Source organism: Truncatella angustata, assembly GCF_020726525.1.
Source record: "Truncatella angustata strain MPI-SDFR-AT-0073 chromosome Unknown BKA67scaffold_2, whole genome shotgun sequence".
Classification (NCBI taxonomy): Eukaryota; Fungi; Ascomycota; class Sordariomycetes; order Amphisphaeriales; family Sporocadaceae; genus Truncatella; species Truncatella angustata.
The window spans coordinates 332,667-346,354 of record NW_025763382.1 but is presented as its reverse complement, the minus strand read 5'-3'; the positions used below and the strand labels follow the sequence as shown (position 1 = coordinate 346,354).

General features: G+C 53.4%; 6 protein-coding genes across 6 annotated transcripts; 3 read left to right on the top strand and 3 right to left on the bottom strand.

Annotated features, from left to right (window-relative positions):
* Positions 1 to 324: 324 nt before the first annotated feature.
* Positions 325 to 2,359, bottom strand: BKA67DRAFT_654648 (phenylalanyl-tRNA synthetase; the record flags this gene model as incomplete). Its single annotated transcript, XM_046106595.1, has 2 exons — positions 325 to 1,688; positions 2,164 to 2,359. 2 exons carry the CDS (start codon positions 2,357 to 2,359, stop codon positions 325 to 327), a joined length of 1,560 nt encoding a protein of 519 aa, XP_045960537.1.
* Positions 2,360 to 2,709: 350 nt separating this feature from the next.
* Positions 2,710 to 3,876, top strand: BKA67DRAFT_513564 (putative dicarboxylate carrier protein; the record flags this gene model as incomplete). The annotated part of the gene is made up of 3 exons (XM_046097576.1): positions 2,710 to 2,890; positions 2,953 to 3,661; positions 3,798 to 3,876. The coding sequence occupies 3 exons, from the start codon at positions 2,710 to 2,712 to the stop codon at positions 3,874 to 3,876; spliced, it is 969 nt and encodes a 322-aa protein (XP_045960536.1).
* A 799-nt stretch (positions 3,877 to 4,675) lies between these two features.
* On the bottom strand, positions 4,676 to 5,842 carry BKA67DRAFT_531579 (RNA polymerase Rpb3/RpoA insert domain-containing protein; the record flags this gene model as incomplete). Its single annotated transcript, XM_046099398.1, has 3 exons — positions 4,676 to 5,084; positions 5,141 to 5,706; positions 5,780 to 5,842. The coding sequence occupies 3 exons, from the start codon at positions 5,840 to 5,842 to the stop codon at positions 4,676 to 4,678; spliced, it is 1,038 nt and encodes a 345-aa protein (XP_045960535.1).
* A 733-nt stretch (positions 5,843 to 6,575) lies between these two features.
* On the top strand, positions 6,576 to 7,349 carry BKA67DRAFT_512976 (GrpE-domain-containing protein; the record flags this gene model as incomplete). The annotated part of the gene is made up of 2 exons (XM_046097523.1): positions 6,576 to 6,848; positions 6,906 to 7,349. The coding sequence occupies 2 exons, from the start codon at positions 6,576 to 6,578 to the stop codon at positions 7,347 to 7,349; spliced, it is 717 nt and encodes a 238-aa protein (XP_045960534.1).
* A 772-nt stretch (positions 7,350 to 8,121) lies between these two features.
* On the top strand, positions 8,122 to 10,472 carry BKA67DRAFT_551522 (uncharacterized protein). Its single transcript, XM_046101751.1, has one exon. The coding sequence runs from the start codon at positions 8,532 to 8,534 to the stop codon at positions 10,017 to 10,019; it is 1,488 nt and encodes a 495-aa protein (XP_045960533.1). The 5' UTR covers positions 8,122 to 8,531; the 3' UTR covers positions 10,020 to 10,472.
* A 1,299-nt stretch (positions 10,473 to 11,771) lies between these two features.
* Positions 11,772 to 13,688, bottom strand: BKA67DRAFT_151190 (uncharacterized protein). Its single transcript, XM_046095113.1, has one exon. It carries the CDS (start codon positions 13,308 to 13,310, stop codon positions 11,910 to 11,912), a length of 1,401 nt encoding a protein of 466 aa, XP_045960532.1. The 5' UTR covers positions 13,311 to 13,688; the 3' UTR covers positions 11,772 to 11,909.

The following is a 13,688-nucleotide window of genomic DNA, read 5'->3' as shown; positions in this document are numbered from 1 at the left end:
ACTGCTGCGGGTATGTCGTCTTGGGAGCATGATTCGAAGCTACCTGTCAAGATAATCCGTCAAAACAATATAGAGTTACTTTTCATTACTTCGACCTACGCGGTAAGAAATGAGATGGGAGCCCCTGTCCATCCTGGCCGCAGCTGTGCCGTTCTTCTGTGTACAATCCAGTAAACGAACGTCTATCGTACAGAGACCTATATCTACCTTGCAGCTAAAAGTTTTTACATACGCCGTACGTTTTGTCCTTTATATTGGTACATATAGCAAGCCTTGGGTTATTTAGATCCGAGCCACTGTCCAGCTTCTAGGTGTGCGGCATCATCACCGAATTTCAACCCCTAGTTTCTCGACCAGAGCCTGCGTAACCTTGTCATGCATCTCGTTGGTCTCGGCGTTGGTCAACGTGCGCTCAAGGCTGCGGTAGTTGATTCTGTAGCACATGCTCCTCCTGCCAGTCTTGGGGTGGGTGAAGTCATCAATGCGCTTGACGTCCTCAACGGTATCGCCACAGATGCTGCGGACGATCTCCATGACATCGTTCTCGTGAAAGTCGTGCGCGTTGGCCTTGATATTGCCGCCTGCAGACGAGCTGGACTTGAGCCAGAATGATACATCCTTGGGACAGCCTGGGTATTTGGAGAAAGGCACAAAGCGCTTTAGAGAATCCAAGTTGTCTGACACTCCAGTAAATTGGTTAGAGAATCGGGCGTCCTGAGACCAGAAGAGGCGGATGTCAGGGATCTGGAAGAGCAGCATGGCGATTCTCTCCAGCCCAATGCCGAAAGCCCAGCCTAGTTGGTTCGGCACTCCGGCATTGATGTACAGGTCCTGCTTGACGACGCCACATCCCAGGACCTCGAGCCAGTCGCCGGCATAGTAGACCTCTAGCTCCCATGACGGGCTAGTAAAGGGGAAGTATGCTTCCACCCACCTAACCCTGAGGGGCTCATCGACGAAATCCGGGTCGGCCTTTTTCGCAGCCCTGGCGGCGCGGGTAAAGATCTCGACGACCATGAGCTCGAGCGACCGCTTCAAATGGGCACCGATAGCCTCGGCCTCCTCGGCGGAATGGTGAGCGGCCTGCAAGGGGTTGCGGTCCGGGTGGTGCGGCGGGTTGGGGTCGTCCACCTTGATGCTGTGGCTCGGTAGTTTTTCTACGTCCGACCATATCTGCTTAGCAATGTCGGCTGGGGCGCTAGCAGAATGGCGGTCCCAGTTTCGGGCGCCCTCCATCTGGTGGAATACGGGGTAGTGGCTCCGGTCGACCTCATCGCGGCGGTAGACGTCGGCGCTGACGAGATATCCCGGGGAGAGGTTGGCGCGGAAGACGTCGGCCTGGTGGGCGGAAGTGTGTGTTCGCAGAAGGGTTGACTCGTTGATGTAGTAAGTATCCGACTTTGCGCGGCCGGGGTGGTCTGGTGGGAAGCCGAGGGAGTCGAAGTTCTGATGCGTGCTCACGACGGGGTCGAAAGTGTTGTGATACTTGTAGGTGGGCGAGGGGAAGACGGACTCGATGATCTGGCGGGTAATATAGACGGGATGATCTTTCTGCAGGTGTAGTTTCCTCGGCACGTTTGTTATTATGTTCGGGGGCGTGTTGAACCATGTGTCTGTGTGGTATTTGTTGCCATTGATCTCGACCGTGGACTTGTTCTCGGCGGGCTGTGACGCTGCTGGACTTTGAGCTGGAGTTCGAGTCAGTTGTGTAGTTTTGATATTGCACCTGCCCTACAGCAAGTGGCACTGGCACTGGCACTGGCTCTGGCATTGGCACTGACCCGAAGTCAAGCCCCTCTGAGCTATCCTCTGGCCCCAAGAAGCTCTAAAACGCGTTGGGCTCTGCAGAGGAGCCCTTCTCACACAGCCAACAGCTGCATTGAGTCGAGTGGACCACATTTTGAGACTGCCCTGCGACCTCTCAAGCTCGATGGTATGTCGTCGCTTTTCAAAAAGTTAACTTTTGATAGCAATGCTTAGCGGGAGCGAGCGCGGATGCAGTGCCAATCCCCCAGGGGAGGGTCCACTGGACGCACCTGGCTGAGCCAGCCTATCGGGAGCCGCTACGCATCGGATGAACTAGACCCTTGAGCTGCCGATCAGCCAATGGCAGACCTCTTCATTATCACATCCTGCATCTGACCTCCGTAGCAAGGTACGTACCTGCACCATGACGCCGGGCGTGCCTGTCGCTGCCCCAATTCTTTTCTCTTCTCCAAATCCTGGTGCCAAAAAGTGGATGTTCGTCATCGCCAAACGTGCGCATCAGCTGCACGCCCGAAGCCATGCCCCCCCCGTCCTCGGTGCTGCCGCTCAAAAAACTACGGCCGGATATCCCGACACCATTGTCACCTCTCATGCTCGAAATATACCTTGGGGAACGCTGGCTATTATCTTTCTTGGCCCTTTTACTTTGCAAACTTCTCTCTACCCGACTTAAATTAGACATACTCCCTCATCACTGCGACAATCACTCAGACCAACCGCGAGGTTTACATGTGAAAGCCCACCTCGAAAAATCCCGTCATTAGGCTGAAGGCCACAAAAGAGAGCGAGGGGCACACGTAGATACCATGTTTCAATTGGGCAACCAATACTAGAAGACCGAATTGCTAGCTGAGACTCGTGCAACATATCGCGAACCTCTCCAATCCTCGACACCCATCTGCGCAAGAGGGCATGCAGCCGACAGCCTGCATCACCAACAAAATGTCAGTCGCGACACACGAGCAGGCGCCCGTCGCCGCTCCCGGCACGGCCCCAGAGAACCTCCCCGTCACGAAGCCGAAAAGACAGAAGAAGGCCCTGCCCAAACCAGTACACTATCCCTTCTGGTTTGGTGGTTCCGCAAGTAGTTTCGCCGCCTGCGTCACACATCCTCTTGATCTGGGTACGTCATTATACACCTTCACTTGCCCAGAACCTTCCCAGGCTTACCATGTCATCCCACAGTCAAAGTACGGCTCCAGCTCCGTTCTGGCAACGCACCCAGCACCATGGTGGGCACCTTTGGCTACGTCGTGCGCAACGAGGGCATCTTCGGTCTGTACTCGGGTCTGTCGGCCTCGCTGCTGCGCCAGATGACGTACAGCACGGTGCGGTTCGGCGTGTACGAGGAGCTCAAGCGGCGGTACACCCCCGAGGGCGAGAAGCCGTCGCTGCCCCTGCTCATCGGGCTGTCGGGCTTCTCTGGCTTCCTGGGCGGCATCTCGGGCAACGCCGCCGACGTGACCAACGTGCGCATGCAGCAGGACCGGGCGCTGGCCCCCGAGCAGCGCCGCCACTACCGGCACGGCCTGGACGGCATGTTGCGCATGCTGCGCCAGGAGGGGCCCGCCTCGTGGTTCCGGGGCGTCTGGCCCAACAGCGTGCGGGCCGCCCTCATGAACGCCTCCCAGCTGGCCTCGTACGACAGCATCAAGGCCGCCCTGCTCCAGTACACGCCCCTCGGCGACACCACGACGACCCACTTCACCGCCAGCCTCATGGCCGGCTTCGTCGCGACCACCGTGTGCAGCCCCGTCGACGTGATCAAGAGCCGGGTTATGAGCGCGAGCGGAAAGGGTCAGGGCATGGCGAGCCTGCTCCGGGAGATCACGGCGCAGGAGGGCGTGAGGTGGATGTTCAAGGGCTGGGTCCCCAGTTTCCTAAGGTTGGGGCCGTAAGTCTTTTTCTTTTTTCTTTTTACAATTTCTTTTTTATACTTTTTCTCCCCCTTTCCCCCCTTTTCCCCTCCTAACAAAAACCTTGTTCCTGAGAGCTTGTTGAACATGTGTGCTGACATAAGATATGCAAAGGCAAACTATCTGTACTTTCTTGTTTCTGGAGGCGCACCGCACGGGCTATAGACGGTTTATGGGCATCCCTGATGCGTGAAACAAAATAATTAACATGACGGCTATATTTTTGGTCTAGTAGACAACATGATAGAGAAAGAGTCTCGACGACTTTTTGACGGGCAGTGGAGGATATACCTTGAATCATGGGACCGGCGTTGATGGGAGTTTGCTTCTTCCTTCTTTGTTATCCTATGTTGCATACATGCATTGCATCATCGCGGGCGTTCTTTGCGATCTTCGAACAGCATAAGTCTAGAACAGCCTTGGCCTCAGTAGACTTTTCTTTTCCTTTTTTTTCTCTTTCGCAAATCCAAATGTGCATTTCAAGATTATCGGATTTATTCTAGACTAGGTAATCGTTGCCCTATCGATTATTTTCGGCTTCCCCCAAAACTTGTTCCAAGTCAACTGAGCTGGAACGTGGACTTTTCAGTGGCGCCCCTCTATGACCAGATTGAAACTTTGCAATCTCATGCCTGCCCAGCGCCCGTGTGCGTCTTCCCATAAACTCGAGAGACAGTTTGACCTCTTGCGTCGTCAAGGACGAGCATAGCGTTGTCATCCGGCATCTCGGTGTTTTAGCTGTGTCTCGTCTGGGGATGTGAGTCGTAGCATTCGAAACTACTTTTTTACCATCTCGATTCTCGTTCGTAATGTACAACGGGCGGTTTGCATGCGGATGGCCGTTTTACTGCTGTAGGGCCGCGGATGACCCTTGCTTTTCGAGATCGACTCCATAACGCCAAATAATGTTTATTGATATCCTGTCGTCATCGCTCGCGGGGCTCTCGACTGTCCACTTCTGTTCAGCGAAGTGGACACGTTTCCTAGCATGTCTAGCTCCAGCCGCTTCCGCCAGAGTTTCCGTAGGGAGTTGTGCCGTAGGCTGTTTGGCCGCCGCCGCCGCCATATGATGTCTGACCACCGCCACCCCATGCGCTCTGATTGCCGCCGTTGCCGTAAGGGGTGGTGTAACCATTGTCCTGCCACGGTGGTTGGCCTCCCATGTCAGCGCCGGGGCTTTGCGGTCCGTCGTATTGGCCGTCCATGTCGTTCTCGCCGAGTCCCTTCATGATGAGGGCAAGCTTCTCTTGCAGCCCTTGGATACCCTCCTTGATGATGCCATCCGGGTCGATGTTACCGGCGGCCTCGATCTCGAAATAGAATCGGTTCGGGACAGCGTCATAATCGAAAGCCTCTCCCTCTTGCGGAGGATCCTCCCAGTCGGCATATTTGCTCTTGGGCCTGATGGGCGATTAGCTGCTAGAGTACGGGGGAGAGGCGACAAGGGAAAGACTAACCATTCAGCTGCCGCATCGGTCTCGTACCAGAGATCCAGATGGTGTAGCTTGTTGTGGGGATCGTATTCCATGCCGACCGCAGAAGTGGCCATCCACTTGGCGTGCTCTTTCGCAATACCCTTCCTGGCTATGCACTGGACGTGAAGCTCCTGACCTTTGCGGAGCTTACAAAGCAGAGGACCGGCTCCGTCTGCGTCTGTGATGACGGGATTGCCGACGGTTTGGTTGACTCGGTCGGGGCTGACGATGAACTGGTTGGCGTGTACCTTCATGATGTCGTCGCCGGTACACTTGGCATGCAAGGTGAGGACGACACTGCACTTTTCGCAGTGGCCGTCGCATTCGCAGTCCCGGGGCATGATCATCTCCTTGATATCCCTGGAGTCGAGGGGAATGAGGCCGAGGCGGTGGGCGATGAACTCGTCGGCGAGGACGGAGGTGTTTACGTGGAAATCGACGAGATCGATGGCGACGGTGGGGACTTCGGCCATGATGATGCGGCGCAGGGAGTTGGCGAACGACAGGTCGACGTTCGACAGCTCGAAGTTGACGTGCGCCTGATCAGCCTAGAGGAGGGGGGAATAGATAGCAGTCAGCTTCAAAGAAGCAGCATCACGTCGGGTGTTCAAGGTCATGTACCTCGGAGATCTTGACAGCCGGGCCCAGGGCCTCGTTATCCATGTCCATTGCATCGTAATCCATGATGGGCAAGTTGTCGACACGAAAGTCGGACAAGGTGTGCGGTGAGAAGATAGATGCGTGGTTGCCTCCTGGGGGGGGGCTGCACAGTTGGTGATGTCGAAGAAGGTGAAAGGAGGACCGCGTTGCGAACCGGAGCCTGTCGCGGGAACCTGGAAATTGGAAATTGGAATTTGGAATGCGAAATGCGAAATGCGAAATTCCTCCATGGAAGGCTGAGAGAAGGCAACGAATGTACAATCACAATCGGACGGCTAAAGGTGGGTCAGTGCGACGCTAGGGTGTGGCGCGAGCTCTCGCAAGTTCCAATGACGGAGTACCCCGTGCAAGGCTACAGTTCTGCTGTGGCGTCGACCACCCAATATACAGTGCAGTATTCAAGGAAACGTTGAGTAAGATACATGATTCGCATCGTTATAATTAGATCTGGTAATGTGGTTTGCAATTGTCCATCGTGTCTCTCATATATCAACAAGCTTTTGCAGTGGCACATCCATGAATAAGCTGGAATAGCTGCCGTACGTGCAGGGGCCGATGAAAGTCCGTCATGGCCTTCCAGTGGACCCGATAGCACCCGAGCTCGCCCAAAAATTTGAAGGTCGATCAAAGTCGATAGCATTCTGCGGGTGTCCTGTCTATCAATAAATCCAGCATCTTTCCGCAAAGCAAGCACGCGACCCTTTTCAAGCCCCCTTCCAGCCACGCCTCCCAGCGCAAGACATACAACACATACAAAATGTTCAGACAAGCAATCTCCACCTCTTCCAGGGCTCTGCGCGCCAGCTCAAGAGTATATGCACCGAGCACCGTCACGCGCGCACAGTTCTCCCCAGCTGCCGCATGCTCGCCGAGGTCACCGCTGCAGAGCTCAAGATGGTACAGCGACTCGCCAGAGGCAAAGAAGGAGGCCGAGGATGCGAAGCCCGCAGATGCTGAGGCCCCTGCAAGCCCCGAGGCCGAGCTGAAGAAGAAGCTCGAGACAAAGGAAAAGGAAGCCCTTGACTGGAAGGTGTGTAGCATGAGTCTCGCGTCCATCCACTGCCCAACTTACTGACCCTTTTCAAAGGACAAGTACCTTCGCTCCGTCGCCGACTTCCGAAACCTCCAGGACAGAGCCGCCAGGGAGCAGAAGTCTGCCCGGGACTTCGCCATCCAGAAGTTCGCCAAGGACCTGGTCGACAGTGTCGACAACCTCGACCGTGCTCTCACCATGGCTGAGGAGAAGATCAAGGCCCTCCAAGGAAGCGACCAAAAGAACGAGGAACTCTCCAGCTTCTACGAGGGTGTCAAGATGTCCGACGGTATCCTCCAGTCAACACTCACCAAGCACGGTTTGGAGCGATTCGACCCTGCGGGCGACAAGTTCAACCCCAACGAGCACGAGGCCACTTTCATGACCCCCCAACCTGACAAGGAGGACAACACAGTCTTCTTCGTTCAACAGAAGGGTTTCAAGCTCAACGGCCGTGTCTTGAGAGCCGCCAAGGTTGGCGTCGTCAAGAACACCTAAGTTGGATACAACGAGATGAATTATGCATTCTTGTGTCAATAGCCTTGTACTATTATTACGAAAAAAACAAAAGCGCTGTGGGCAGGCGTTGGGTATCATATCATGTACAAAAAAGAGCTGCTCCTCTCATGACGGATCATTGGGTGATCCACCTTTGCATGGCTACCTGGAGTTGTGGCAAAAGCAGCATTGATCTAGAACTTCGGGGTCAAAGTTCAATGTATGAACATCTCAGGAGCTTGTAACAGAGCTTTCTGAACTATCTAATCATGACAATATAGTCAACTTGTGTCGAGACAGGGGTTCTGCTCCCGACTCTGCAACAATCGAGATATTACAATTATGCATTATACTTTACTACCGTCCCTGTACACTCAGCTTCGATGAAGTCGTATGTCATACGTTGACGACACGCGACAAAAGAGGCACCTTACGATCTGGACTATCCCCTGTGATAACTGTTTGACAAAATCTCTCATGGCTCGTGCATGAGTCTCTCTCATAAGCCCGAACGGTTGCATTGGTTGTTCATATATGCTGAGTCTATGCAAGTGGTATACATTGCACTGAGTCGGACATATGCCACGTCGGCACCCATAAAATAAGTAAAATTTCACAGAATGCATTGAACAAGGTCAACCTTGAGAGTCATTCGGAAGTTTCGACCATGAAAAGATACATGCCATGTTTCTGTTCACTGGAAAGAATCAAATGCAAGCTGGAAAATGCTTGTAACCCAAACGGTCGGTGGACTGCGAAATGATGCACGTCTAATACATGCAACGCAACACACCTGCCACTGGCAAGTTTGCTAAGGTACAGAGAAAAAGAAAAGAAAAAGGAAAGAAAAAACGGGGAGATCGCCCTGGAGATTCACTCGCTATTAATAAACTCGCTGTTATCGCAATTATGAACAACAGTCCATTGACGGCCTGACACTGGTTTTTGTGTTTAGACCTCGACCAGGTTCAATGAAGCTTCCCCTCCAGCCCACACCCCTTTCACCAGGCCATCACTCACCCTACCCCACCCATTGCACATCACTATGGTGCATCACTGATGAGAACTATAACGAGTTTTCACCATCGATTCGATCCCTTGCTTTTCGTCGTCTAATTCCTACATCGTTGATGAGCCACCTGGGTTAAATCACCCATTCTCGTCTCAAGCACCTTGAGCAAGATGTCCACCACAGCTCCCGTGGTTAAGGACGGCTTCGCCTCCGCCAACGGCGACTTCTACGCCGAGACCTCGGGATCAAACCAGCACCGCCGTGCCACCGCAGCGGAGCTCGACACCCATTTCAAGGAGTCTGGAAACGGGAAGGACAAGCCAGCGCACTGGTATGAAGCCCAGCTCATCCATTATGGTCTGAAGCCATCAAATGCGAAGCCTGTCGCCCTCAGGCGACTCTTTGATGCTGTAAATACGGGCGAGTTAAGCGTGCCGGCCCACATCACCAAGATGGAGGCCGATCTCAAGAAGGAGTGGACCAAGCGGGACCGGGAGGCCAAGAAGGAGGCAAAGGGGGAGATGCTGGGCGTCAAGAAGACCACTGAGAAGACGGCTGCGGCCCCAGCCGGACAGAAGAGAAAGGCGGTCTCGGCTGCTAATACGTCAGCTACCCAGAGTGCGGCCAAGAAGACGAAGACTACGGCTACGAAAGCAATTTCGAGCAAGACCACCGTGAAGATGGCAACTCCAAAGGCCAAGACTGCCGCTCCTGCAAAGGCGGGCAAAGCTAGTCCTCAGACGAAAGCAGCACCCAAGACGACCAAGTCCGCCACGACGTCCAAGGCCAAGCCAGCTGCTACACCAAAGGAGAAGAAGCCCCCGAAAAAGACTCCCCTAAAGTCCAAGGCTGCTCCCAAGGATGGTGGTCCCGGTTCCGTACTGCCACCCATTCCAACCGGAAGTAGAATGGCAATCTGTTCTGGTCGAGGAGGTCTCTCGCAAGGTATGAGTCGTGGTGCCGCTGTCTCCACCCCTGCCCAAACCCCAAGAAAGAAGCAGACAGCCCGGCGAGGCGGATCGTTTGCGGCACGGGGTGGTCGCGCTCAGCCGCTTTTACAGCGTCCTGGCTTCGACGAGGATGACGAGGATGATGAGGATGATGAGGATGATGAGCCGCCTCCCCCGTATGCCGAGTATGGCGACAACTCCCACAGCTCTTCCAACGGCAGTCCCGGAAGCGGCCAAGCCTTGCCCAAGCTCGGCCTCCTGAACGGCCGCTACAATATCGACTCCCCCGACGTCAGCGAGCAGTGGCCGCACCTGGGCTCCGACCTGGGCCTCGTCCTGACGCTGCACGGAGACGAGCTCTGGGGCAGCTTCGACCTGGGCATCTACGAGGGGATCCTGCGGCTCGACGGCGGCCGGCCCTGGGAGTCCTCGCGCGAGGCCTTCGACTTCACGTGGCGCGGTCGCGAGAACGAGGGCCAGATCGTCCACGGCGATCACCACAAGGGCTGGATCAGGTTTCTGGGCGGCGGACGCGTCGAGGGCTGGATCGATGGCATGGATATCAGGTTCTCCGGACGGAGGGCCCACGGCCAGGGCACCCGGAGCGCAGTCGATGCCCGCAATATGATGGACGAATGGCGTGGCTACAGTGAGCAGGAATACGAGAGGGAGAACCAGGCTAGATGGGGTGGCGGCTCATGGTGGTGAACAACAAAGAACAATGAGAGTTGTGGGTGCAGAATTTTGGAGCGAGGATGTGGAAGATATTACTGCGCTTGTGTAAGCTGCAGTCCGCTAAACGTTCATCCTAGCTCACAATCGAGGTTCTGGATGCTCAACTTTCAAGCTAATAAACGGGCTTAGCTTGATGTTGTTATTGGACACTTGAGGCGTTAATCAGGCCGGTTGGTATTGCAGGTCACGAGCCATCTGCGTTGACTGGGATATAATGGCGTTTTTCACGCGACTGGCATGAATCACGGCCTGGTCCTTGGTGAGTCTTATGTCTCTTGCCAAACAGGTCTATTGACACTGTATTGGCCGAGGTGCATGAGGTTTCAAATTGGCAGAAAAATTATCGACTTCGAGACGGCTCAGATTATTAAGACTATAAGAGTTACATCCCGGTAAATAGGCCTCCACCATAATGAATTCTCAATTGTATTGTTCTCATCACTGCTGCAACGAAGAGACTGGATGAAAATCGTCCTCCATCGATTACTAATGTTCATGAAATCTATGAGAATGTTTCCGGTTACTTGGAATATCTTGCCGGATGGATTAATCGGCAGCTCTAATGGAGCATGTGGATGATCCGTGGGTTTTATGTAGAATTAAAGCATGACTTGAAGGAGTTTTTGGCCTATATGGGGAATTCATTTCGGATTTCGACTGGTAAGTGAAAATGAGCACTCCATTGTCCGAGATCCATGAGCGCTTAGATAGCAGACCGTGTCGTTTTCACCTGCAGAGATCCCCTTCCCGAATTTTCGCATGACCCCAGTATCTGTTCCCTCAAGAGCGACCTATTTTCAGGCTGTTCTCATGGTTTCATTTGCAATACTTGGTACGGACCCTCAGATCATGAGCCTCTCGGTCTTGCCTTTCATTGTATTTCAACTGCACCAAATCTTTGATCAGGTGCTCATGCGAAGGAAGACACTGTTGTTCGAAGTCTGGAAGCTCACGCCCTAACACAAACTACAATTAGCCCTATCTCCGATAGATATCATTAACAATATAGACTCACTATATTTTATTCCAGACCAAACGTTTCCGAGCGGTGCTGCCCTACAGCAGAAAGAAAAATATTGGGCGCCGCTGTCACTGAAGCTGGATGATGCCGTTAAAAAAACAAGCAGAAAAAACTCGGATCGCAGCAAACACCTGATAATTGGATTGTTTGTTTAGAGAAGAGAATTCAGGGAAACGGTGCCTTCTGAGGCTTCATCCTAATTTTCCGGAGCCGCTATAGTCCATGTTAAGCTGGGCATTACCTCTTCTTGTGTTTTGCAAACCGGACGGAGCATTTTCTCTGGAGTTTCTCCGAGCTGGCAATATGAACACATTTCGGTCCCGTTCATGTACGGGATTTCTTTACTAGCTCATGATGCCGATTTGCTCCTTCAGAGATGCATACAGCCCATCATGGTGAAAAGAAAAAGAGGACGACACCAGTCGCCAGCCCACTCTTGTGGTTGGTCTGTTATTGGTGTCCTCTCCCCGAAACCCTACCCTGAGTATCGAACCATCATTAGCCCTCTTCTGCCCCGGATCGGATTGTACAGGTATGTCTGATAGGCTGCATTGCTCGAAAGACATACATCGTATAACGTTGGCGGGGAAAGAGTATTGGAGTTAAATATCTAGGACAAGAGAACGTGAACCGAAGAGACGTCATCGCGATTCTTCGTAGGCGTATCTTTCAGAAAATGCAATGATACCAGTCGGTGAATGATGCCGCTGAGCCCGAATGGTTAGACCTTATAGCTCATTCCTCGGTCTGGCCCACCACTCATTTGGGGATATCCGCAAAGTCAAAATCCTTGTCTTTGCAAATGGAATGTTGTCCGATGCACTATGCTCTAGTGTGGCGATCTATTTTGGGACGGTCTGGTCGATCTGGTACCCCGGGTAACATTGGATATCTTGAATGTCGTGACCTTGTGGAATGCCCATCGACGCCAAGCAAACGAGCCGCCTAGAGTCTCCGCAGCCGAACCCGTCGCATTCAGTAGTGCCTACTCTCGCGGCCGTAGGTCTATTCATGGCTGCCTTCAGTTGGTCATTATGCTCTCGTCGCACCCTCAACACAGCCTCCTCGTTTCCACTGCGTTGATAGAAGCTCTCCAGCACCCTGTAGGCAACAGCGAGGCGGGTTTGCCGCTTTTTGGTCGGGTTCATCTCGGACAAGAGTGTCAGCGCTCTTTTGAAATGATCCTCCGCGCTCGTGGATCTTCCTGCCCACTCGTCGTTGTTGCCCCGGAGCTCAGCAATGTTCACCGCGAGATAATGGCTCGGGTTCTTGCTTCTGTCGTTGCAATCCTCGATCTCGCGAAGAACGTATGCCGCGTCCCCGTGCCTCCCGGCCCTGATGTAAATGATGGCGAGGAACGACCGGGTCGAGGTGAACAGCCGTTCGTACCTCCTCATATCCGGGCCGGGATTGTAATTGTTCCATTGTATCACACTTTCCAGTCTCGCCACCGTGTCGTGGCTCATAGTGATGTCAGCGCCCGCCAGAGATCTTACCATAAGTCGTGCATACAGGGGCCAAAACTGGTCTCCCGGGCTGGTGTTGTTGCAGAAGACATCGAACTGTGCGTCGCAAACCGTGACTACTGTATGGTAGGTGCGTGGACTCCCGATACCTATCTTCATCAGAATAGCCAGAAGAGTTGTCATGGGGTGATAGCGTCCCAACTCGATCCTACAGAGCTCGACCACGAATTTTGCAAAGGACATTGCGATGTCATTTCCAACGGCAGACAGCTCCATGAGGCCAAAAAAGGTGCCCCATAGGAGTAACGGATCCTGGACCCTCAGCAGTGTCCTGTAACCTTCACAACACTTGTCTAGAAGATAGAAGTTTGCTTCAAGGTCATGTTTCTCGAGCATCCTCCGTGCCATGAGATCCATGCCGTGCCACCAGCTACATGTGAACGACTCTTCCGGGTCGTAATTGGTGAACCCCCACTCCCCCTTCTCGAACTTACCGTTCGAGTAGACCGCCATGGCATGAAGTATGTTCTCTAGGTTGCGCAGGGCATCTGGCGGGTCGATTCGTCCCGGGAGCGGGGAGCGAGAGGGCACCAGCACCTGGCGAAGACGGTTCTCCGTGGTTACGGAGTGTTTCAATCGCTTCGAGCCCAGCTCGCGACCTCGCACCACCGGCAGCCTGACGTTTCCGCCCACGGCCGACTTGTACCGTATTTGTTCATACTCGTTTGCATTCAAGTATTTTCGCAGTCCCCATTGTTGGAAGCGATATTTGTACATTTTTTGACTGGCGCGATGTGTTAGTGTTCCCTGCCGACTCTCCTATTGATTTCCACATAACGACACAGCTTTCTCCAGCCATGACCCATCACTACACCAAAGGTTGAGCTTGGGTAACATACGTTGCATGAAAAGAATATTTCGCGCGCATGATCTCCGCGACCTCCTTCAAAGGCTTGTCAAGTTCATGGTAAAGGTGGCGAATATAGTCCTTGTGGGCCTCCCAGTCTTCGGGCTGGGCCGTTGGCCTTTTACGTGGTTGTGAAGATTGAATCATGATGCGAATGTGTTTTTAGTGGACCTGAGTATAAACTGGTGAGCCCGTTGTCCAATAGCAGTTGTCAGAAGAACTCGTGGCAGAGTTCAGATACTTCTTAG